Source organism: Mya arenaria, chromosome 8, assembly GCF_026914265.1.
Source record: "Mya arenaria isolate MELC-2E11 chromosome 8, ASM2691426v1".
NCBI lineage: Eukaryota > Metazoa > Mollusca > Bivalvia > Myida > Myidae > Mya > Mya arenaria.
Window position 1 is genome coordinate 29,489,137 of NC_069129.1, and position 27,889 is coordinate 29,517,025.

At 37.2% G+C, this 27,889-nt stretch overlaps 1 protein-coding gene across 1 annotated transcript; it reads left to right on the forward strand.

The window, feature by feature from the left end:
- Positions 1-391: 391 nt before the first annotated feature.
- On the forward strand, positions 392-27,869 carry LOC128243501 (carotenoid-cleaving dioxygenase, mitochondrial-like). The gene is made up of 12 exons (XM_052961299.1): positions 392-582; positions 1,681-1,803; positions 2,019-2,154; positions 2,334-2,475; positions 3,615-3,753; positions 5,981-6,201; positions 7,590-7,701; positions 24,489-24,655; positions 25,062-25,167; positions 25,975-26,075; positions 26,345-26,480; positions 27,109-27,869. Exons 1-12 carry the CDS (start codon positions 501-503, stop codon positions 27,303-27,305), a joined length of 1,662 nt encoding a protein of 553 aa, XP_052817259.1. The 5' UTR covers positions 392-500; the 3' UTR covers positions 27,306-27,869.
- The last annotated feature ends 20 nt before the right edge of the window (positions 27,870-27,889 follow it).

Sequence of the window (27,889 nt, forward strand, 5' to 3'; positions counted from 1 at the left end):
TAAGTAAATATTTTCATGAACTTTTTCATTTTTATGAGTGTGTTTTAGTTATATGGATATTATGAGATTATCATTAATTGGAATAATTGATTATTTTGGAAGCTTTTATCTGTCTTTCGGTTGGCGAGTCGGCACGCGAAATTCGATCTCGAACACTGAAATTTCAACTGCCTATTACATCATTATATTTTAATATTTTTCTCTAAAATTTGGTTTGGTAATGTATTTGTATAATATTAATATAAAAACAATACAATAAATGCATTAGAAGGCGTCTTTCGGTAACTTTCATACGTCTTTCGGTAATTTTATCCGTCTTTCGGTAAATAATCGTATTTCGGTAAGTCTAGGGACCGCATCATTACTGAACAACAAAGGGAAGTAACCGATATGTGGTATTTCTTTATGTAACTGGTGTATACCCATTAATGAAATACATGTATATGCTATACACAAACCCGTTGTCAGAATATTGTGTTAAGACGAAAAATTAATAAGCTATGGCGGAATTACTTCAGAAAGTGGGGTTCAAATACGAACATGAACCAGAAGTTTCACACCCAGTTGCAGGCAAAGTTACAGGTCAGTTTTGTTTCGACTAATTATGAAGTAAAGGTAGTCCACCTTAATGGCCGTCAACGAGTCTTTTGACGATATTTTTGTTTAAGAATTATTTAAATTCGTAACAAATTTTTATTTGAAAATATTTTTTTTCAATTCCAATCTGTATAGATGTGAAGGTTACACGGTACCATTACAATTCCCTACAATTATGTTTCTCTTCTCTCCTACGCAGTTTCCTCCCTTGGCGAGAAGCGACATGGGCAGTTTTGAAAAACATATTAGGCTTTATTGTTCGTTTTGCAATGCCATTCAAAATAAATTATTCCTTATCATGTATAATCTTTTTTCCATTATATTTACTCATTACATTAAAGTGTATTCACACACACACACAAAAAATGGTTAGAGTATTGACAACAATAATGTCTTTTGAATACATGCATTCCGTATTTTTTTATCATTAAAGTAAACAAAAACTCTTTATTGATGATCCATATTTTTTCTTCAATCGTTATCGCGCCGACTAGATGCTATGCATTCAAGCAATCATTCCAATAATTGATAACTACATGTATATAGTTACATGCCATTGGGAGGGATTGTGGCTCCTTGGAAAATGTCGGTTATTTGTACATGACGCAATCTGGTTCTATTAATATAGTTTCTACGATATTGACATAAAAGTTAAACCGGCCTTTAGTGGCGGCGCGCGCAGAGGGATGAGAAGAACTAGCGCCAAACGTTGGTTATATTGGTACAATATTGACTCATATACAGTCGAACCCCGTTGGCTCGAACTCGTTTCGCTCGAAATCTTCGTTGGCTCGAACTGGATGTTAAGGACCCATTTCTTTATACTGAAGGTGAGAATTCCCACTTGGCTGGAAATTTCCGAGGCTCGAGGTAATATCGCTGGTCCCTAGGAGTTCGAACCAACGGGGTTCGACTATAGTACAAAACCGTTACTGCTCCCTTCCCTGGATATGGTGTACAAAAATGACCACCTTACGAACAGCTATGCAGTCTTATATATTCACCATATATGTATAAAACTGTAACATAAAATTTTCCACCCCGGCCGACATTTTTAACCGCGACCTTTTTTCACCCCCATAGGTAAAATACCGGCCTATGTCCGGGGTAGCCTGTACAGAAATGGCCCGGGGATGTACGAATTTGGGGGACGGTCGTACAAACACCTCTTTGACGGAATGGCACTCGTGCAGTGTTTCTGCATATGTAAGTACGAAGAAGTCTCTACACAGTGAGCTGGTGTTTACGACCCGGATCTCTTATATCTCTCTCTTTCAACTATTTTTGCAATCTTTTAATATATTAGTATTGTGCATAGCCTTTAAGGACTTTATGCGAATTTTAGTCCGAAGGAAAATAATATAATATCCACGCCAACAAATCTAGTTGACCATCATTTGAAACACAATTTTTCCTAACAGCTGAGAAGGGCGCCACCTACCAGCGGCGCTACGTTCAGAGCGACAGCCTCCGACGCTCGCTTTCCGCCAACGCGCCCGTGACGTCACAGTTTGGTACCAGTGAAATACCGGATCCGTGCAAGAATATATTCCAGAGGTGAATAAAATAGCGTTGGTTGCTCGTTTATTCACGATAGACAACTTTGGGTGCGAAAACGTCTTTCTGTATAAACGTTTAAACTTATAAGGACAGTACAGCAATTGCATTTTCAATGAATTCAATTATGCTTGGGTAAAAACGTACTTTCCTAATTTTAGTTCCAAATATGTTTTCAGGTACCTGACCTACTTTACAAGCGCACCGATATCAGACAATACCCAAGTTAACGTGTTCCCTTTTAACGCGGGTCTTTACACATCCTCCGAAACGCAATATTGGAACAGGCTCGACCCGGTCACGCTTGAGACAAAGGAAAAGGTGGGTGGGGTAACCGTTAGACTGGAACCTTCATTCTCTTTTCTCCTTAGTAACGTAGGGCACTAGTCTATGTTACCGTAGTCTGAATATTCAATCGGAACACATTGGTCATTTCCATCGAAGACAACCTTGGATGTATATGGACGGTTTACAATGTCAAAATTCTTTGCATTTAACTACGCTACAAGTAGATGGCGAAGTAATTTCAATTTAGCAGTTCGGTCTCATGACTTTACTCTAACAGTGTGCGAATACCATGTGATAAATTGCGTCATAAATGCTACTACGGAAGTCAATGTTTTGATTTGAAAAAAGACTTTAAACAAAGATAACTTCACTATTTGTTTACCATTTTAAATGAAACATGGCGCAGTCTACGCCGCCTACGGAGCCCTGCCTTCGGTCTTTTACCAGAGTTTGAGTGAGAGTTTAGTTTCTTGAAACACTTCGACAAACTTTTTCACTTTACGGCCGTCTGACGGAGCACTGTCAAAACATTATTTTGGAAACAGGTTTATCGAGGTGTTTGATGAAACTAATCACCTTATCAAACTTCGGATATAAAACAAATGCGGGCCTCTTAAAGCTTTTAAGACTGCCCTTTGCTTCATTTAAAATGGTGTTGTAAAAGAAAAGCTATCTTTGATTTAAGTCTTCATTTTAAGCAAAATGCTGCTTTCCGACGTAGCATATATGACGTAATTTATCACGTGGTATACACAAACTGTCTAAGGAATCATAATTATTTATGCAATAAAACATTGGGAATAAATTTAAACTAAGTTATACCAACTTCACGATAAAACACTATAATGACGATTAATATTATTTATTGTACGATCGAACTACTTTTATTAATGCACCGGCATAAATCCGAGGTTGTAGTTTCGATGGGAAATAGCCGAGGTGTTCCGATTGCTGAATATTATTTTTTTCAGTTGCAGGATTTCAGTAAGATTTCTTTTAATTCATTTCTGCATTCGTATTTATTTTAACATTATGTATATTTCACTGACAAAACGATATACCGCCAACGGTTGGAAAAAATGTATGCTGCCAATGACAAATTATGGTCGTGTGCAAAAAGTAGTTCGGAAAAGCGGAAACAAACAGTTTTTCACGCCTCATGTATTTCCTAGGTGGACCTTCTGGATGTTGGTGCAATCAACCTAGCCACAGCCCATCCCCATATAGACACAGACGGAACTCTGTTTAATGTTTGCCACGTGTTTGGGAAGGGTTTGCCCACGGCTGTGTTAAAAATCCCACCAAAAACAGGTAGATATGGACATTTCATGATTATATACATGCGGTTTACACTGGTGAGGGAAGGTGGTGCAATGCACCCCATCCCCTTCTCCCAACCCCTCCCCATCAGTCACCCCAACACCCCTACTTGTATTGTCCATAAATACTTTCCCCACCTAAACATTTGTACTTTTATACGTGGAAAGCATTTTCGTATGCACCGTTGCTAATGTAAAAACTTGCCCCAAGCTCCCGAGCGGTTGTCAATGATAGTGAGACAAACGCGTGATGTGCGCAGTTAAAACATTGAACTTTCCGATGACGTCAGATCTGCGTTTAGTTCTTTGCAATGCGATGTTTTAATATATTTGCGATGCTTATTCACTTGAAATGAGTCGCTGGCTTATTGCAGTAGTTCGTTGGTTACGAATTTGGTATCTACGCATAAAGACGCTTTATTACGCAGTAATAAATTCAATACTTTTCACCTAGAACATATAATTACAAATAGCCATATTAACTATTGATTTCAATAAATAATGCATTAATAATAACTTACTTATTCATTTAAACGTTACAAATTTTACTATAGATATTTAATACACGTGTCAAAAGCGATGTAGTAAAATTAACAACAGGTTGCAGGCCTACTGTAAGTCCGCAAATCGAAATAAGGTATCTGTTTTAATGTTTGGTGTTCATGGAATAACAATATAACCTTATTTTGTATTCCATTTATTCATCTACATATGTACACCAAGAACGCAGCAAGACAACTGTGTGCCTAGCAGTATAACAGTATAATTTAACTCTAGAGGCGGGAGTATCATATTACTTAAGCTAAACATTAAATATCAGAACAGTATCGACAGATCTACCGTTTTGACATAAAATTTAAAAAAAAATGCGCCGGGGGTTACAAAATAGTACGGTATGGTGTTATGCGGTTTAAACTTGTGCAAACTATTTAAGTTTATTTATATACGTTCTTAAGATTGCAACGTTAATGTGAATTAGAAGCACGCCGAAGAATCTTAAACAATATTTGTGGGGAGCCGAGGGGAATATATATTCATAGATAATTTCGCAGAAAATTGAAACTATTTTTTGAATTTGATTTTTATTGCCTGTGAACAGAATTGTAAAAAAGGAAAAAATGCTTGTAGCGCCATAAGTTCAGCGCTTTCATTCTTTTAAACTGCTTAAGGTACTTCCGAGATACACTGAAAACAGTGTGTGTACACCACGTGATAAATTACGTCATATATGCTTCGACGGAAGGCTACATTTTGCTAAATATTTACGCAACAATTTGCTCTTTTCAAGACAAAAAATAAAAAAGTTGTAAAAATGGTATATCTGTGAGAGTGCAGCTTTAACATAACTCGATCAGGGTTGCAGATTTGACATATTGACTTTCTCGGTACTTCTCTTGCAACAGATCGGCTTTGGTGGTATTCATAGGCAGTAATTCGATAACGTTTTATGCACTAAAACAACGTTAGGTATTATAGATTAAAGGGACTGTACACCAGACTGGCACCCAAAAAGTTTTTTTCTGTAACGAATCTGAGGACAATTATTTAATAGAATGTGTTACGCTTTGATATCATAATTGTAAAAAAATACCAAAATGTATGAAAAATAATTGTGTCGGAGACCGGGTTCGAACCCGTGTCGCAAAAAATGCAGTCCGACGTTGTATCCACAGAGCTACAACGGCTTACTCTAATCGGGTGACATAATTAAGCAATACACGTAACTCGGTAATATCACGTGATAACATCGACTAGCCAATCACGAATAAGGAATAAATTCTACTAGATAGACATACCCCGTAATCTTTTTTAACGGAAAAATACGAAATAACTGCTAAACTTAAATAAATTGTAAACTATGTGGTTCTTCAGTTATTCAGTTTCTTTTTTTCTTGCAAATTGATCATCTGGTGCACAGTTGCTTTAACATAACTCCATCAGGGTTGCAGATTTGACATATTGACTTTCTCGGTACTTCTCTTGCAACAGATCGGCTTTGGTGGTATTCATAGGCAGTAATTCGATAACGTTTTATGGACCAAAACAACGGAAGGTATTATAGATTAGTAGCATTCGCATTTGTAAATCATGCGTTAACTTTATGAAATGAATGCTTGATGCTCATTATCTTCATCTATCCAAGTTTTATTATTTTCGTTGACTTATCCTTTGCAATAAACGTCCTTGTTTGGCTAAATGCTACCACTTTCTGCTTCCAGACACCAGTAAATGTGTGGGCTCCATGCCCAAGGGCGGTCCCCTTTGCCGCCTTGACTCCCCTTGGAAAGCCCACGTGCATTACCATCACAGCTTCTGTATGACCCAGAGCTACATCATTCTTATTAACCAGCCGCTACTCTGGAATGTTCCAAGGCTTGCTTTCCGGAAATTCACTGGCGACAATCCATGCTCCGCGTTGAGGTGGTTTCCTGAAGGAACGGTTAGTGCGTGTATACCACGTGATAAATTACGTCATAAATGCTACGTCGGAAGGCAATATTTTGCTTCAAATGATGACTTTAAACAAAGATAACTTTACTATTTATTCCTCATACTAATTGAAATGTACAAAAATGCGTTTTTCTTTGTCAGTTTTTTTACTAAAAAAGTTATTTAAGGTAGAAAGAATATTAATCATGTGTGTCTGGTCCGGATAGAAAAATCTCGGCAAGCCTTGTTACCTGGCAACGCAGGTGCCCTCGGGTCGGATCTTTCTACCCGGACCGGAAACACATGACATATATTATTAATACCAAACCGATCGTAGGGTGTTGTGCGGAAATGAGGTTTACCGTGTTTCCACAGATCACATTCGGAACTCCTCGGCCATTTTTATCGAAAACAACCTCGGATGTATGCCGGTACACCCGTTGAAGTAGTTCGAAAGTTTTTGAATTATATCATTAATTAAATGTAGTGTTTTAGAGTTGTATTTATTGATTTAAGTTTAGATTGATTGCCAGTTAAGTGTTTTATTGCAAATATAATTAAGATTCCCAAGAGTTAAGTCATAAAGTTAAACTGCTAAATAAAATTACTACGCGATCTACTTGCAGCGAACTTATCTTACACGAGTAACCATGGTAGATGCTTTTTTCTCACAACTCAGATAAACAGACTATTGTAAAATTATATTATTTCGCTGGAACTCTTTTGTGCGTAGTGAAAAAAAGTATTTCCATACGGGATCATTTTAATCTTTTGCACGTGGACAAGGTCAGGCCAGATATTTGGATCTACTTATCTTGGGTGGGTAAAACAACTTTCCTGGGTTTAAACCAGTGTTGATTAGACATTCCCCTTAAATGCAGAGCAACAGGCTCAATATGACGCGGCCAGGGTTTGAACCCGTGATCTTCCGCTCTCGAAACAAACGCTCAACAACTATCGGGGAAATTGATTCCGCACCCAAAATAAACGCTCAACAACTATCGGGGAGATCGATTCCGCACCCAAAACAAACGCTCAACAAGTATCGGGGAGATCGATTCCGCAACCAAATACGAACGCTCAACAATTATCGGGGAAATCGATTCCGCACCCAAAACAAACACTCAACAACTATCGGGGATATCGATTCCGCACCCAAAACAAACGCTCAGCAACAATCGGGGAAATCGATTCCGCACCCAAAACAAACGCTCAACAACTATCGGGGAGATCGATTCCGCACCCAAAACAAACGCTCAACAATTATCTGGGAGATCGATTCCGCACCCAGAAAAAACGCTCAAAAAGTATCGAGGAGATCGATTCCGCATCCAAAACTATCATGTAGATCGATTTGTAGATCTATATTCTAGTGATGTGTTTTTCTTATTTGTGCAGTGTCGGTTCCGGATTATTGACAAGGCGACCGGAAACGAGGTTCACCCAGACCGGAAGTTCGAAGCAGACGCGTTTTTTACGTTCCATACCGTCAACGCTTACGAAGACAATGGTAGGATTCCGAACTGTTAATTATTGAGGACATGTTCTTGGGAAAATATATACATAACCCAATTGCATAACTTTTATATAATGTATTTTCTCGTCTTATTTTCGAAAACAAGATGGGGTATTGTGAAGGCCGATGGTATTGTTGGATTCGATGGCGTCGTCGGTATCGTCGTCATTATATTGGAAGATAACTCGAATTAAAATTGTTCAAAACATTCAAATGACACTTGATTCGCATTGCCATGTTTGTTAATAAAGTTAGTAGACACACACACACACACACACACACGCATACACACACACACACACACACACACACACACACACACACACACACACAATAACGCGCACGCACACACATACGTGTATTGCATGCGCTTTGAGGACCTTGACATATATCGACGCTCGGAGGACCCATTGTTTATATGGACGCTACATCGTCGTCTTTTTCAGTATATATTGTTCATGAACGGCAATTTCCAATGTTGAAAATTATATATTGTTTCTATTTTTGGTTTCTATGAAATTGCCATTTATTTATTTGTCAATGTTTTCGAAGGCAATGAGGACCCCCATAACCTATCGGCATTACGAGGACAGTGCTAAATATTACAATGCTTGCCAACTTTGAGAGGCCTTTAAACAAAACATTTAATATGCTTCAGTTGAATATCTGAGTTCTCAAACACTATAACAAAGAACATGTTTATGTGTGTGTTTTTAAAGAAAGAAACAGAGCCGAGACAGCGGCCGCCATACAATCTTCTTTGACAAATATCAAATATGCATACTACTCAGAAGTTCTAAACCGCCATGGGCCAGCAAACCTATTGTTTAATTCCAACCATATTTTCGTACCAATTTATTTTCATTGCATTTTTTAATCATATATCTTAAAGATATTTCAGTGGCTCTTCTTTTCTATATATGTATCTGTAAGGTAGCATTTTTTCTGTAAATGGCATGATGTTTCTTTACATGGGATAAAAAATCAGAAAAGTTATATTTTGTCTTTTTATAACAGTGAAACTTAAGTTGAGTGAATCACTCATGGAGTCATTAAGTTACAAGCAGTTTCGCTTGGTATTCTTCGATTTTATTGATTTTAAAATAAAACATACACATATCGTAGATATAGCGTATTTTAAGAGACTCAAATGTTTATGTCCTCCAACAAGGAAAGGTCATTGTCAACATTAGTAGAAATATTTGACCTTCGTTTTCAGGGACCATGGTAATTTTTTTCTATTTGTGGGGACTTTCTTATATGGGGAATTATCCTGATGACAGAAATTGCTTAATCATGATAACCTAGAAAATGTGTCCATATGACACAGATGCCCTAAACTTCTACTTCTGCTTTTTCACAATAATGCCATATTTTCACAAAATAGAGGTCCAAAACTCCGTGAATAATAATTTCGGACGGATGAAAATACCCAGGTGTACAAGTTCACACCTTGAATATTATATCCATACGGTTTCAAATCTGTAGAAAAAAACGCTTTTTTTGAGTTACGCGAGACACAAACTGTTCGGGACGTACATATATTGTGCCACACACTGAACACACTGCAACAACAAACAATCAATCTGAGGACTTAACATTTTGAGGACTTGCACAAATATTGTCAACTATTTGCACAAGTTCATTTAATATCTGCAAATTATGTGATGCAGTCTGACAGCAGAACAAACAAGAAATTGTGAAACAGAAATGCCCCCACAGGTTATTGTCACAAAAACTAGAACATGTGTCCATAGGACACAGATGCCCCCACTAGCGCTTTGTCAAAAATGCAGATTTTTCACTAAATCAAGGCCCATAACTCCATAAAAATAAAATTTAGCTGACTAAAAATACTCAGGTGCACAAATTCACACCCTGAATAATACATCCATGCAGTTTCAAGTCACTACTACAAACGCTTTAAGAGTTTTGGACGACACAAACTAAAAATGCCGTTTTTTCACTAAATCAAGGCCCATAACTCTGAAAATATAAATTTTGGAGGGATGAAAATACAGGTGCACAAGTTCATACCCTGAATAATACATCCATGAAGTTTCAAGTCTGTACATCAAACGCTTTTAGAGTTATGGACGACACAAACTTTTCGGGACGGACAGACGGAATGACGGACGGACATACCAAAATTTGTGTGTTTATGGGCCTTTTGTTCTTTAAAAGATCAAAGGAAAAGCCCGTAATAAACAAAGATATTATGGGCTTACGGAATGAACCTATTGTATTCTTTTGTCTTAGGCTCCTCCCCTAAGCTCATAAACCCACATTTGTTGGCTCGGACGGACGGAATGACCGACGGACAGACGGACAAAGGCAAAAAAGAGGTGGGGGCATAAAAATTGACCTTTGACTTTAATTTGACCTTTGACCTTGAATGGTGACCTTGACCTTGACATGCAACCACTCAAATGTTTGGTTTCAGACGACGTACATGCATGCCAAGTTTCAAGTATGCGTATATAATGGTTCAAAAGTTATGGACAATGGTAAAATTGGTAATCGGGGTTTGGCGAAAGACTATTGTAACTCCTTCACACCTTCACAATTGTGAAGGAGTAACAATATTCTTGCGCCAAACCCTCGAACTATATATTTGACCGCTGACTTTGAACGATGACCTTGACCGTGTAATATTTGCCCTCAAAATGTGTGGCTTTATGAAAAACATATGCATGCCAAATGTGAAGTCTCTATCTGTATTATTTCAAAAGTTATGGCCAATATTAAAGTTGAACACACACAAACAAACAAACCAACAAACAGACAGGGCAAAAAAAAATATGCCCCACATCTATAGATGCTGGGGGCATAGAAATATCCCAATTCAATTTAATTCCCTTGAATTCAAAAGGTAAACACTTACTAAATACAATCCCATAGCCCCCCCCCCCCCCTCCCCCTTCTCAATAACGGGTTTCTCAATGTGTATGGCACTCTTTCGCCAATATGCCTATATAGTGTTGGTTTAGTGATTGATTTATTGGCTTATTAACAGGTACTTAATGGTTTCTTGAAAACGTTAATTACCCCCACCCTCCCCACAAACACACATCTTTTTTAAAACCTTTTTATTGCTGATACTTGTACTTTTATAGTTGTAATGTCGGTGTAGATAAAGCATGTGTTGCTTTACCTTCTTTTGCATTGCATTCAGCCATTTAAGTGTTTTCTTTTGTTTGCTTCCCATTACACAGGTTGGCTTTTTGGATGTGGATATGGGGTGTATTTAACTTGGCTTGCGTTTTCTATTTTCTACTTTTGGTATTCTCAGGATGGTAAAGGAGAAATGATCCAAAATAGTTTTTTTCTTTAACTGAAGTCATAGGTTAAGGTTAAGGTCACAGAGTAACACAAATAGAAAATAGCACACTTCCTACCCATGATGTATTGACACAACCAAGTAACCAGCTAACAGCAAAGCGGTTTAGATATTGTCTGGACAAAATATGTCAGGCCGACAGAAGCATGGAAAGGCGTAAGGACCGATGGACAGAGTGCAAATCTCTAGTCCCCACACACGAACAGTGGGGCCTAATAACTCTACTAGTTCTTACCACTTTGATGTATGTCGGGGTGGGGTTGTAGAACTACCAACGACTGGTACTCTAGCTGACCATCATCACATTCATCACCACTGGACGACCTCACCATTTCATCATTTGGCCCTGTTTTATAAACATAATATAATGACATTAACAAGAAAGCTGTGTTTGTGAAACAGCAATGCCACCACAGTTTGTTGTCACAAAAGAAATGACCTTTAACCTTAAATGGTGACCTTGACCTATATATTCTGACTATATATGTCTGACTTTGAACAATGATCGTGACCTGTCTGCATTCAAAATGTGCGGCTTCATGAAATACATATGCATGCCAAATATGAAGTCTCTACCTGTATTTCAAAAGTTATGGCCAATGTTAAAGTTGGTCCCAAAGAAACCAACCAACCAACAAACAAATAGACAATATGTCTCTAGATCTAGGGGTATAAAAACACACTTTGTAAGATCAGTACACAATCTGTATGAGAACCTAACATCCTGAGAACTTGCAAAAATTATAAAATATTATATTGTTACAGTTCATCTTTTATCTGAAGATTATGTGAAACAATTTGACAAAATAACATAAGTCATTCCAACTTCAATGGGGGCAGCACAATATGACATTTATAATACACACTGTAAGGTCACACAATCTGTGTGAGGACCTAACATTCAAAGGACTTAAACAAAATATTGTCAACTATTACATAACTAACCAGTTCCTTAAATATCTGCAAATTATGTGATAAAGTCTGAATTATGAACTAAGGCTTTCCGATTTCAACATAGTTGCTAGAGACTAATACTGTAAATATTTTTTTACTAACGAAGAGACATTATCTTAACTAGATCTTACAATTGAGCTGTGTGTTGATATGGTACCATTGCTGGCAATGTTTAATGGGCGACCTCAACTGCAGCTTATCATTCTGCCCTGTTTTAAAAACAAAACAACATAAGACCTTTAAAATTCACTCTCTGTAATATCATACACTCTTTGAGAGGACCTAAGTCCAGAGGACACACAAAATAGTGTCAGCTGTAGTATAGTGCACTATACGATGCAATACATTATACCATACAATCTCATTCGATGTTGGTGCCAAATTTAAAAGCAAGGTAAATAATAAGCTGCTGTAAAATTTGTTTTTAATACTATGGTTTGTTAAAACTCATTTGCAGGGTAACAATATACAATTATTGATTTTTAGTGAGGTCGATATGAGGATTTATCGACTTGGAAAAAGTGATATTGACCGAGGGCGTAGCCCGAGGTCGATATCACTTTTTCCAGGTTGATAAATCGTATAATAATATGAATATAATAGGCAACAATTGTTTAATAATTAAATAAAGCCTACATGTACGCTTTCAATAACTTTGACTTAATGTTATCGTTTCGCACCAGAGCCTATATTCACAAAGCCTTTAAGTATTTCCCTAAGGAGTTTCACCTAAGTGAGATGTTCCCTTAAGTAGCGAAACTCCTTAAGGCGTATTCACAAAGCTCCTTAGGAATTCCTTAGAAAATTTGCTCCTACAGGAAATCGGACTTCTAAGTATGCCCCCAAGATCTAGATGGGGGGGGGGCATATTGTTTTTGCCCCGTCTGTTTGCGTTTGTTGGTTTGTGTGCAACTTTAAAATTGGCCATAACTTTTGAAATAATACAGGTAGAGACTTCATATTTGGTATGCATGTGTATTTCATGAAGCTGCACATTTAAAATGCAAACATGTCAAGGTCAAGGTCATTGTTCAAGGTCATACGCCAAATATATCGGTCAAATAACCAATTTTAACATTTTACATAGCTTTTTAACATACTAGATACTTGGCATGCATGTACGTATCCTGGAACCAAACATTTTGAGGGGTCTCATGTCAAGGTCAAGGTCACCATTCAAGATCACAGGTCAATTCAAGGTCAAATGTCAATTTTTGTGACAGTAACCTTTGGGGGCATTGCTGTTTCACAAACACAGCTTTCTTGTCAAAATTAAAGCAAGATCCAATTGAATGGTCAGAAAATGTTGACATGCTTATGTTCCTCCACGACAATCAAAAGACTGAATGACCCGATTCTCATATACTTAACATTTTGAATCTGGAGTAAACTAGGGTTCCAAAGGCAGATTTAGAGGGGTAGGAAGCAGCGTACGCCTACACTAAAATTTGCCAAGGTGCATTTTTTCAAAGAGGAAAATCGCCTAAAAAAGACCAAACTTTGATAAAATGAGATCGAAAAGAACCATATTGAGTGAAATAAGTCATGTTATTGTAGTACCGTATTTCTCCTAATAGTAGCGCCCGGGCGCCGTGCAAACCGATCAGGGGGCGCTCTTATTTCAGACCTTATTTTTCATTATCTAGAAATTTCACGGTCACTAAGTGCTATGAAACTCTATACACAAATACCGATCGGTAATTGCAGCTTCTCTGATAGTACGACGTTATCTTTCGATTATTTGAAATTGTAGACACCAAGTTTTATCTACAAGAGATCCAAAATGCCTGCCAAACGATCTTTTCCGCAAATTTTAACTTGTAATATCATCGGAGAGGAAAGCAGAAGTTGACAATATTGGAGTCAATGGCTAGCACTCGGGAGTGGATCGGATTTTCTCTGAGTACCCTAAGATCTACTTTAACCAAATATGAAATTCATTTTTTATAACAGAATGTTTGACGGATATATTTTAAACTGGGAATTTAATTAAAATAATCAGGTATTATCTTTGTTTACGAATGGAAACAATCCAGCTGTATCCGGGGGAAAGGAGACCGGTCCCGAATGGTAGTGCAGTAATGTTTACGTTTTACGATGAAACGAAACACTTAAGAGTTTCTAATAGAATTTGTGTATGGAAACGGCGGAAAATCTCGTTTTTTACAAATGATGTATTCATGTTTAGTTTACTTTCAGCCTAATTAGCAATAGAAACCTTTTTTTTTCGATCGCAATACAAGATTCACCAGTGCATTGATATCTTTTAGTCAGTGGGTGGGGTTGACATTTAGATTCAAAACATGGGGGGGGGGGGCGCTACTATTAGGGAGGGTGCTTCTATTAGGGGAAATACGGTATTTATCTACTTTTCCTTTATCACAAACACTGTCGTTTATACCCATTGACAGACCCCTGCTTTGTAAAACCTGGTGTGCATTTTCACTAAACTCGTCACAGTTTACATGTATTTTTAGATGTTAAACACATTAATTTGTCTATTAAGACTTTAAGAGTCTAAGATACCCTTGGGGAAGACCCAAAGTTTCTTGCATATAATCATGGTCGCTTTATTGTTCATTTGTAGGGGGTTACATTGCCAAACAGTTGCCCCTCCCCCCAACCATCGGAAAACCCTGGAACCGCCCCTGGGTTCCCTTAAAGTATTTCCATTAAACAGAATTCCAATAGAAAACTAGAAAATGTGTCCATAGGACACAGATGTCCCCACTTCCACTTTGTCAGAACAAGTTATACATAATATATAAGTCCCTACCGGATGAGAAAAGCACAAAATCAAAAATTTGAAATACACACTTTGAAAGATCACAAAATCAGTTTGGGGACCTTACATTCAGAGGACTTGCACTTTGGAAGATGAACAATCAGTTTGAGGACCTTACGTTCAGACGACTTGCACAAACTAGCGTAAAAAGCACCCTTTAATTAAATATCTCTAGATTTAATTATACAAACTGAATGATAAACAACGGCATTCAAATATCAATTGAGTTGCTAAATATTAAGAAGTAACAAGCCACAACCTACTCAGCCTGATCTTACCATTGAGCTGTCTGTCAGTATTGGATGTTACAGCATTTGGCGACTGGTACCCTTGCTGGGAATCATCACTTGGAGACCTCTCCTGCATCTCATCATTCTGACCTGTTCAAAAAACAGCATAAAATGACTTCTAACCTATTCTTTAATATGGGGTTTCTGCAGCAAACAACATTTAGAAAGATGTGGATAAAAGATCAAACTGTTTACAGAAATGAAAATTTCATGTTTAGAAAGCATTAAAAAATTGTGGCAAAGTGAGAAATTGCTACTGCTACTCCCCCTTTGACAAAATATTTTCAACTGTTGTCTGCTGCAGGAGACCTAAAAACATGTTAGCAGGGCCTCTGTGGTAGCAAGGTTAGAGTCGCTGACTCATAATCTCTAGCCCCTCACTGCTGTGGGTGTGAATCCCAAAAGGAGTGAATATCCTTATGTGAGGAAGCCACCGGCTGGCTTGCGGTAGGTCAGTGGTTCTACCAAGTTGTCTGTCTGTGTAACTCAGGTGGGATTCTTGGATCTTCCTCCACTTGTTATAAGCCGGGCGTCGTAAAATGACAGAAATACTGTCGAAGTGATGTGAAAAACCCGACAAAACAAGCAAAGACATGTTAGTATCTAGTATTGGAATACAATATACTCTTCGAAAAATATCACAACCTTTGTGAGGACCTTACATTCAGAGGACTTGCACAAAATATAGCCAATTATCGTTAAAAGGCAACAGTTCATTAAATATCTGCAGATAATGTGCTACAGTCTAAAAGATAAACAAAGACATTTCAATTTCAACTTAATACCTATTGATTAACAAGATAAACACTTCCTAAATAACAGGCCAATTTTATCTCCGCCAGTTCTTACTATTGAGCTGTGTGTCTGTATTGGATATAACAGCATTTGGCGACTGGTATCCTTGCTGACCATCATCACTGGGGGAGACCTCTCCTGCTGCTCATCATTCTGACCTGTTGGAAAAAACAGCATAACAAGTCATTTGAAATACACACTTTGAAAGATCACACAATCAGTTTGAGGACCTTACATTCAGAGGACTTGCACTTTGGAAGATAAACAATCAGTTTGAGGACCTTGCGATCCTGAAGACGACTTGCACAAACTAGCGTAAAAAGCACCCTTTAATTAAATATCTCTAGATTAAATTATACAAACTGAATGATAAACAAAGGCATTCAAATATCAATTGAGTTGCTAAATATTAATAAGAAACAAGCCACAACTTACTCAGCCTGATCTTACCATTGAGCTGTCTGTCAGTATTGGATGTTACAGCATTTGGCGACTGGTACCCTTGCTGGGAATCATCACTTGGAGACCTCTCCTGCAGCTCATTATTCTGACCTGTTCAAAAAACAGCATAACATGATTTCTAACCCATTCCCTAATATGGGGTTTCTGCAGCAAACAACATTTAGAAAGATGTGGATAAAAGATCAAACTGTTTACAGAAATGAAAATTTCATGTTTAGAAAGCATTAAAAAATTGTGGCAAAGTGAGAAATTGCTACTGCTACTCCCCCTTTGACAAAATATTTTCAACTGTTGTCTGCTGCAGGAGACCTAAAAACATGTTAGCAGGGCCTCTGTGGTAGCAAGGTTAGAGTCGCTGACTCATAATCTCTAGCCCCTCACTGCTGTGGGTGTGAATCCCAAAAGGAGTGAATATCCTTATGTGAGGAAGCCACCGGCTGGCTTGCGGTAGGTCAGTGGTTCTACCAAGTTGTCTGTCTGTGTAACTCAGGTGGGTTTCTTGGATCTTCCTCCACTTGTTATAAGCCGGGCGTCGCAAAATGACAGAAATACTGTCGAAGTGATGTGAAAAACCCGACAAAACAAGCAAAGACATGTTAGTATCTAGTATTGGAATACAATATACTCTTCGAAAAATATCACAATCTTTGTGAGGACCTTACATTCAGAGGACTTGCACAAAATATAGCCAATTATCGTTAAAAGGCAACAGTTCATTAAATACCTGCAGATTATGTGCTACAGTCTAAAAGATAAACAAAGGCATTCCAATTTCAACTTAATACCTATTGATTAACAAGATAAACACTTCCTAAATAACAGGCCAATTTTATCTCCGCCAGTTCTTACTCTTGAGCTGTGTGTCTGTATTGGATGTAACAGCATTTGGCGACTGGTACCCTTGCTGACCATCATCACTGGGGGGAGACCTCTCCTGCTGCTCATCATTCTGCCCTGTTGGAAAAAACAGCATAACAAGTCATTTAAAATACACACTTTGAAAGATCACACAATCAGTTTGAGGACCTTACATTCAGAGGACTTGCACTTTGGAAGATAAACAATCAGTTTGAGGACCTTGCGATCCTGAAGACGACTTGCACAAACTAGCGTAAAAAGCACCCTTTAATTAAATATCTCTAGATTAAATTATACAAACTGAACGATAAACAAAGGCATTCAAATATCAATTGAGTTGCTAAATATTAATAAGTAACAAGTCACAACTTACTCAACCTAATCTTACCATTGAGCTGTCTGTCAGTATTGGATAGTACAGCATTTGGGAACTGGTACCCTTGCTGGGAATCATCACTTGGAGACCTCTCCTGCATCTCATCATTCTGACCTGTTCAAAAAACAGCATAACATGACTTCTAACCCATTCCCTAATATGGGGTTTCTGCAGCAAACAACATTTAGAAAGATGTGGATAAAAGATCTAACTGTTTATCGAAATGAAAATTCCATGTTTAGAAAGCATTGAAAAATTGTGGCAAAGTGAGAAATTGTTACTGCTACTCCCCCTTTGACAAAATATTTTCAACTGTTTTCTGCTGCAGGAGACCTAAAAATATGTTAGCAGGGCCTCTGTGGTAGCAAGGTTAGAGTCGCTGACTCATAATCTCTAGCCCCTCACTGCTGTGGGTTTGAATCCCAAAAGGAGTGAATATCTTTATGTGAGGAAGCCACCGGCTGGCTTGCGGTAGGTCAGTGGCATTCTGGCAAACTTTCGCATTCTGTTTCCGTTTTGCGTAGTTGCATGGAGGAGTAACAATATTGCTATTGTTATTTCAACAGCGACATCTTAAGAGTAAATGCCTTGCTTCTCGATAAAGTCAAGTGACGGGAAATGGCGACGATTATCGGATCAAACTGACCACCCTAATATAATATGGAAACTGGTCTTCCGGTGCCAAAGGTAAGCTCCGCCCTCGTCAATAACTTCCCTCGAATTTCGATACACACCCACGTAGACAAAACACACATTGGGAAGCCGGCAATATAAAATTACTTGTTTATATCATTACAACTTATTTAATTTTTCGCCTGCCTGTCTTCAATTTTCATCGATTGCACCGAGATTATCTTCCATAATCGCCCCAAAATACTAGTCAATAAAATATCCGGAAAAGCGATTTTTAAATCTTTCATTAAACATTAACAAACACGATTTATATGAGATTAAATTGGCTTTAAACACAGAAAAAGAACATAATTCGGCGTTGCAGAAACATTTTTTTATATTAAATAGTCATTTTTTCAAAAATTGTGTGAAACTTTTTATGTGGGTACGTTTTGACCAGAAAAGCGCTTACGTTTTGACCTGGTTTGGGTACGTTTTGACCAGGATGTGGGTACGTTTTGACTTGGGTACGTTTTAACTTGGGTACGTTTTGACTGGTTACCATCGCCCTAGCCGAACCATCAAACATGTAAACGGGATATATAAAAAATCCGTTCATCTAAACTTATTTACTCAAATTATCTGTATCATGTCGTCTTTAATTGACAAAGCAATGCGCTGAAGCAATTAGCGGAGCCCGAAAGCGAAGTAATTAGAGGTCTGGCTCCTAGTCCTAGAGTCGTCTCGTCGTAGAGGTTTGAACCCGGGTTCCGTCACATAGTTTGTGACTGTCTAAATATATCACAAAATCCTTTTTACGGCCATTTGCCTTTTTTTCTGATTCATTGTATGTCAGTCTTAAGTGAACGACAAGATTAAACAAACTCTGTTCGGGTAAGTTTAGACCATGAAAAGTATATGCAGGTAAAGTGATCGCATTGATCGTGATACGACCTAAATGGTGATAAAAACTGCGTACGTTAAACAACAACAACAACAACAACATCAACAACAACATCAACAACAACATCAACAACAAAAACAACTCAGCCCTCTCATCAACCCAATTCACACAAGGGAATTCATGGAAATGTATTGGTAGGCTAAATATTCACTCATTTCTAAATTTCGTTTTGTTTTGTTTTGTGTTGGGTTTTACGTCACTTCGACAGTATTGCAGTCATTGCGCGAAGTCCGGCTAACCTCAAGTGGAGGAAGACCACAGAAACCCGTCTGAGTTGCACAGACGGACAACTGGGTAGAACCACTGACCTACCGCAAGCCAGCCGATCTTAATTTCGTAAAAAAATCATCAACTAAATTCAGATAAAACATATGTACGCTTTTTTTCTATTTTGGAATTACACTAAGTGGACATTTTCGCCATACAGGTCTACATTATTCCCAGCCAGCAAGCATATATATGGGCGATATCAGTAATCTGATATAGGTATTCGGATATTGCATAGATAAAGCATTGACGTATGATTTAGGATATAGTTTTTATGATATCGAGTCAATATCGGCGTGATGTTTGAACTCGATGGCATATCACGGGGATTATCAGTAATCTTATATAGGTATTCGGATATTACATAGATATAGCATTGATGTATGATTTAGGATATAGTTTTTATGATATCGAGTCAATATCGGCGTGATGTTTGAACTCGATGGCATATCACGGGGATTATCAGTAATCTGATATAGGTATTCGGATATTGCATAGATAAAGCATTGACGTATGATTTAGGATATAGTTTTTATGATATCGAGTCAATATCGGCGTGATGTTTGAACTCGATGGCATATCACGGGGATTATCAGTAATCTGATATAGGTATTCGGATATTACATAGATATAGCATTGATGTATGATTTAGGATATAGTTTTTATGATATCGAGTCAATATCGGCGTGATGTTTGAACTCGATGTCATATCACGGGGATTATCAGTAATCTGATATACGTATTCGGATATTACACAGATATAGCATTGATATATGAATTAGAATATAGTTTAATACAATTGAGGCAATATTAGTATGATGTTTTGAACTCGATGTCAAATTGATACCACTACACACAGAAAATCGGATATTTTACAGATATAGCATTGATTTATGAATTAGAATATAGTTTTAATGATATTGAGGCATGTTCAGTGTGCCCAATGTCGGTATGATATAGGACTGTAGATAACATTGAGATTGAAAATATATTTGTCCAATATTGGCCCTATATTGTCTTATTACCTCCCTTTTTATTTATTTAAAACCAAAACAATTTGAATAAAAATGAGTTGACCATTTCAATTGTATATTTTATCCTGCATATAATTTTAAATAAGACTTTATTTTGTGTTTGCTGTTACATTTCAGGATAAATACACCATTTCTTTAAAAAATAAATATCTTTAAATTAAGAGTAGAGAGAATTAGGAGAATTAATATTTGTATATTACAAATTGTCATCAAACAAACTAAAGCTCAAATAGCTATAGTAATATTTGAAAAGATGGATATTGGCATCTCTATTTAAGCAGCTGCCCTTTTATATCGAAAGTTGTAAATGGGAAGCTAATCTAAATATATAGATATAATAAATATGCAAAACTGGTAAAGTGATTATGGTTTAATATTGAAATTCAAAGGACATCAGCTTCCGTATATAGATCCTATATCAGAAAATCGACATCCAGGGGATTTGGAACAATATTGAGGCTATATACCGTCTATAACAATACGGATATCCAGGGGATTTTGCATACACTGTGCAAGATTTTGATCGCCCCGATATCCGGTACCGATATCCAGCCGACATCCATGCCGATATATAGATCCTATATCAGAAATACGACATCCAGGGAATATGGAACTATATTGAGGCTATATACCGTCTATAACAATACGGATATCCAGGGGATTTAGCATAGGATGTGCAAGATTTCGATCGCCCCGATATCCGGTACCGATATCCAGCCGACGTCCATGCCGATATATTTGCTATATAGACCCAATATACGTCTGCTGACTGGGTTAGTGTTTCAACTAACATTCGGAAAAATAAAAACCCATTTGTGCCCAAGGTCCCATCAATTTGAGCTCTCCAAACACTGTAGACCCAGACGAGAGAGCTCCTGGAAGGACCCTTCTGGCCTGGGTCTGAAGTGTTTGTATTCATAATTTGTCATTATTTAAATACATGTACACATTACCGTCAAAACCAAAATGAACTGGTCCAATTATTGAAAGACGACTGGCTTATTCAAAGATTTGGGCATACATGGTTAAATATATACAAAGTCGGTCTTGATTTCTATTAACACTCTTTCAATGTTTATGTCCATATACCCCCGCTTTGAAAATCAAACACGGGTACCAGACATGTTTCACTCGAACTCTAGCTGATAAAAAGGATACAATTCAAGCTATAAAGCATATTGTAAATTCGTGATCTTGGACTTTTCACGTCCAAATAAAGTACGCGTCAAACTGAATGCGAGTGCTTTGTTAGACCAGATAAAAATCACAGGGAAGTATGGTGGCATTTCGTTTTCTTCATTGAAATGATAAACAATTGCAAATCTTAAAATGGCTAAATTTGAGATTTTTTTTATAACTTCCTTATAACTTTTATAACAGAGACAGTAGACGTTAGTAACGCAACGTAACAAAAGGCATTAGCTATATAACTTGCTAAATAATTAACACTCTTATTTATCAGTCACAATAGGTAAATAAAAAAGAAACAACAAATTAACGAACATACAAACTCAAGTTCGGATGCACAATGTTTAGCTGTGCCGATATTTTGAGGACATGGATACACTTTATACACCATATCGCTTAAATGAGGACTTACATTTGATTGGACAGATACTACCACTCAGGCGCAATTTGATTGGTTCGCCTATGCACACTTTTAAGAGACCGGGGAAAAATGTGCATGGTGGCATACACGAATTCAAGACAACGCTATTTTATGAGGACTTCGTAGATTTTGGAAAATTTAAACATAGTCCTCACGAAGATGCCAAATAATGAAAAATCTTTATGAGGACTCGTGTGCAAGTCCTCATACTACGAACAGTCCTCAGACCGTTGGTGTGCGTAACACTATACGTCCTCAAAACGGTGGTAATACAAGCCCACACACACACACGCACGCACGCACGCACGCACGCACGCACGCACGCACACACACACACACACACACATATATATATGTTATATTGTATATAAGTTGCAAGTTTATTTAAACACTCAGTTCATGATAATATATGAGCAAGAGTTTATTGGCGAATCGGCTTGTTTGCCTTTGGCCATTTACAAACTATCTACTTATGGCCAAGACACAAAAGTATAATGATAATTAACACAATTATGTGATGACATAACATATCTATTTACAAAAGCAATATCCAATTAATATATAAGAAAATATATCCAATAGAAGCAGCTAAACTTCTAGCTTTTCTTGTCTTAATTTTATAGCACTATATATAAACGAAGCTAAGTTTTGTAACACTTTACGGAAAAACACAAGGTATATTGTAATTAAAAGAAATACAAAGTAAGAGCGGGGCTATTTTACAGCATCCTCGGCACCCCAATGTATCATAACCTATATGGTATAAGTTATGATACACTGGGGTCCCCAGGATGTTTTACAAAAAAGAACATGCGTATACAAATATGCAAGGCAAAATATAACGGGGGAGACTTATGTTAATTAATGCTTCATACTGTAAACATGTGTGATACTAATAACATACATAGTACAATTTTATTGCTGTTTACATATACATATATAATATTCCTTTTATAAGTGTTTAAAGCTGTCTCACAGATTGACAGTTTGGACATTTTTTAATATTTTTTTTTGTAATTGGAATGAGCCAATTTTTGCGTAAATGTCTAGAAACCAGTGATACAAAACTGCTTCTTGAGACGAGTGATACAAAACTGCTTCTTGAGACGAGTGATACAAAACTGCTTCTTGAGACGAGTGATACAAAACTGCTTCTTGAGACGAGTGATACAAAACTGCTTGTTGAGACGAGTGGTACAAAACTGCTTGTTGTTGTTGAGACGAGTGGTACAAAACTCCTTGTTGAGACGAGTGGTACAAAACTGCTTGTTGTTGTTGAGACGAGTGATACAAAACTGCTTCTTGAGACGAGTGATACAAAACTGCTTGTTGAGACGAGTGGTACAAAACTGCTTCTTGAGACGAGTGATACAAAACTGCTTGTTGAGACGAGTGATACAAAACTGCTTGTTGAGACGAGTGGAACAAAACTGCTTGTTGAGACGAGTGATACAAAACTGCTTGTTGTTGTTGAGACGAGTGATACAAAACTGCTTGTTGAGACGAGTGGTACAAAACTGCTTGTTGAGACGAGTGGTACAAAACTGCTTGTTGAGACGAGTGATACAAAACTCCTTGTTGAGACGAGTGGTACAAAACTGCTTCTTGAGACGAGTGATACAAAACTGCTTGTTGAGACGAGTGATACAAAACTGCTTGTTGAGACGAGTGGTACAAAACTGCTTGTTGAGACGAGTGATACAAAACTGCTTGTTGTTGTTGAGACGAGTGATACAAAACTGCTTGTTGAGACGAGTGGTACAAAACTGCTTGTTGAGACGAGTGGTACAAAACTGCTTGTTGAGACGAGTGATACAAAACTGCTTGTTGTTGTTGAGACGAGTGATACAAAACTGCTTGTTGAGACGAGTGATACAAAACTGCTTGTTGAGACGAGTGATACAAAACTGCTTGTTGAGACGAGTGATACAAAACTGCTTGTTGAGACGAGTGATACAAAACTGCTTGTTGAGACGAGTGATACAAAACTGCTTCTTGAGACGAGTGATACAAAACTGCTTGTTGAGACGAGTGATACAAAACTGCTGACAAAAGATCATGTGAACGTTCGAAAATGTATGTTTTATAGCTAAAAGCGTTACTAACGCGTATTGAAAAATGAAATTGTGGGCAGTTTACCACACAAATTAGATCTCTTCTATTGTGAGATATCTTATATGACTGAAACATTGAGACCAAAACTAGCTGATTCTGAGAAGAAAAAAAAGTATTAAAAAGTCAAAACTGTCAATCTGTGAGAGTGCAGCTTTAAACGCGCCACCAAATGACGTTGAGCGTCGCTACAAAACGTTATTGTGTTTGCCATTGTTGTGATCCTTCAACAAAATAAGGTTATATGCACCATATATTTAAAGTTTTTTTTAAAAAAGATTTAGAATATTAATTTTCCAGGTTTCTTTCTGTTTTAATTTCAGGGCATATTGTTCTCGACGCCGTTTGTTACAAAGACGCCGGTATAATCGACGCCCTCTACTTGAAAAACCTGACATCAGACGTAATTGAAGAAACGTTTAAACGGCTGGACAAGCCTAAAATCAGACGTTACGTCATACCACTAAACGTTGATAAACCGCAATCAACGGTACGTTTTTTTTCGACAAACAGCCTTTTGAATGTAGTTCATTCGGTAAAATAAATTAATATGTTTTGGTCGTATTCCTAAAAATGATGTAATTGCTGTACGTATAACTGTTTTCAAATTGGCCTATGCGTCAAAATGCTTTTTTGCAAAACCTCAAAATGTAATCACGAGCGGTGGTTTAATAAGTGGGTTTTCATCATGTAAAGTCAAACCAAGTAGGTCATTTTCATGCTAATGAATTATCATATTTTACGGAGAATGAGGAAATTATCAAATTATGACGTATGTTTGGCGGCTACCTGTGTTAAAAAAACCCACTCGCTTTCTTCTGTAATCTCTTTTTGTTAAAATCTGCTTCTTTTATAATATGTTACCAAAATATCCACTTTCAATCCTTGGAAAATAGGACCCTTCAAAGGAAGATTTCGTTAATCTCAAGGGGATAAGGGCCACGTGCAAGAAAACAGCAGACCACACCTTTCTATGTTCACCGGATGTGATCTCCGACGTCAGTACGTGTGACGTCATTACTTGTTCTATTTTATCCATATTTTTACCTAAAGCAACCAATTGTATAAACAGATTTACTCAGGGTAATATTTTTGAGATACCAACTTACTATAGTATGTCCGAGTAGATCCACTGCGCATGCGCTGTGGATCTAATTACCATGACCTGTGTTACCCCCGAGTATTCGCGAGTTGGCCGAGTTGAAGTTAAATCTTATCAAATGGACGGAGTGAGCGTAGATGGAAAATTGCCGAGGAGTTCCGAATGTATATTTGTGATCTGTATCGTGAAGAAAAAAACGGGCAAAATTCGAGGCTTAGAATTTGTTATAAAGAAGCAAAGTAAAGAAGTTTTTTCCCGCTTAATACATTTATGAAAACGAAAACAGGATGAAAGAAAATAACTTCAAACTTTTCGTAAGATAAAACTCGTGCTCTCGATAACTAACGTTTGTTCAGAATTATAGAAGTTAGTCATGCTAGCTTTTTAAGCACTCTCCCGAAATTTCCCCAGTTGAAATCTATTTCACATTAAATTAACACTTGATAGTACATATATTACTGTTGTTGTTGGTTGTTTTATGTTGTATATGACCGTTGTTTTGGGTCTTTTCTGTAACAACAACAACAACAACAACAACAACGACGACGATGACGACTACAGAGACGCCGACAAAAACACTTGTTAATTTTAAAACGCTGTCCGGATTCGGCTTTTCTCTTACCAAACTTTGGGTATGATTAGCCTTAGCAACATGTTCACATTTGTCATTGCTTTTTAATCAAACTTATATTTTATATCTTTTTTAGGTGTGGAGTTTCCACAAATAAACTACAACGTCCATAACGGCCGGATGTATAGATACATGTACGGGGTTGGTATCCATGACGACACGACAGGACTCAACAGTGTAAGCGACTGTCATTTTGACCTACTTGTTAATAAATGTAAAGTAGTTACCCTTGTGCCAAAACTTACAAGAAATGTTATATTGGCCATTTGGATTATCAAGGAGAAGCAAATCTATTTTCACTGATCTTGTTAGAGATCCAAAAGTTATCTCCCTTATAAATACTGTTTGTATGGATGTTTATATTCTACATAAGTTAAAACAGGCATAAATTGTACATTATCTTTAATATACTTATATCTTTCCATTATTTGATAAATTTATTTCAGCTGATAAAGTTCGACATGCAGACAGGAAAGCACATAACATGGCGGGAAAGTGGGTGCTATCAGTCTGAGCCCGTGTTTATAGCGAATTCGGAAACCAATACTGGACAAGAAGCTAGTGCGGAGCTTGAAGATAATGGTGGGTGCACTTTACAACAATAAAAATAACTGTACCACCTAAGGAACAATGTTTAAGAATCCCAGATATCTAAAATTACAGTTAAGGAAATTGTACATCTTAAAGCTGCATTCTCACAGATTGAACGTTTTCACAACTCTTTTATTTTTTGTCTTGGAACGAGCCAATTTATGCGAAATGCATGGAAAACAGTGATAAACGACTGCTGACAAAAAATCAGATCGCAGATTTTCATATTTAAGTTCATATCTTGATGTTTTATGCATTTTTCTTAAACCGTTAGTAACGCTTTTAGCCATATAACATTAATTTTCGAACGGAAAGATGAAAATATGCGATCTGGTCTTTTGTCAGCATTCTTATATCAATGGTTTGCAGATATTTAAGCAATTATTGGCTTATTCGAAGACAAAAACTAAAAAAGGTGAATCTGTGAGATTGCATCTTTAAAATGTGTGCTTATGCTCTAGTTAGGAATAATGCTAAATAATGTCAAAAGCCATCATCTATAAGGTCAAATAATAACTCATTCTATTCAAAACATAAAGTAATAGCGAAGTTAAATTTAAAATATATTTACTAGTAAGTAAAGCTAACGTTTTATATATCCACTTGATTGTTGTTTTAGGAATTCTGCTATCAGCGGTCAACAAGCGTCTTCCGGATGGCGGCAGCGAGTGCTTCCTACTGCTACTGGACGCCGTAAATATGACGGAAGTTGCGCGTGTCGAATTTCCAGGGGTCGCAAACTTTCCAACAGATTTTCATGGCTCGTTCGCATCGGAAGCTTGGACCAATAAGGCTGCATCACTCGATGCGCAATAGATAAAAATGGCTTATTAGTTCGTCATAGATATACAGGCGCTTAGTTCAGTGTGTGTATACCACGTGATAAATTGCGTCATAAATGCTACGTCGGAAGGCAATATTTTTATTTGATAAAATACTTTAAACAAAGATAACTTCACTATTTCTTCACCATTTTAAATGAAACATAGCGCAGTCTACGCCGCTTTCGGAGCTCTACCTTCGGTCTTTTACAAGAATTTGATTGCGAGTTTAGTTTCTTAAAACACTTAGACAAAGCTTTTTGTAATATGGCCGTCTGACAGAGCACTGTCAAAACCTTATTTTGGAAACATGTTTGTTGAAGTGTTTAAGGAAACTAATGACCTCATAAAATTTCGTATATAAAACAAATGCGGGGCTCTTTAAGCGGTATAGACTGCCCTTTGTTTCATATAAAAAGGTTTTGTAAATGAAAAGTTATGTTTGATTTAAGTCTTCATTTTAAGCAATTTTTGCCTTCCGACGTTGCATTTATGACGTAATTTATCACGTGGTATACACACACTGTAGTTTGAAATATTGAAACACTTGTTCAATAAAGCGGTGAAAAACATGTGTCA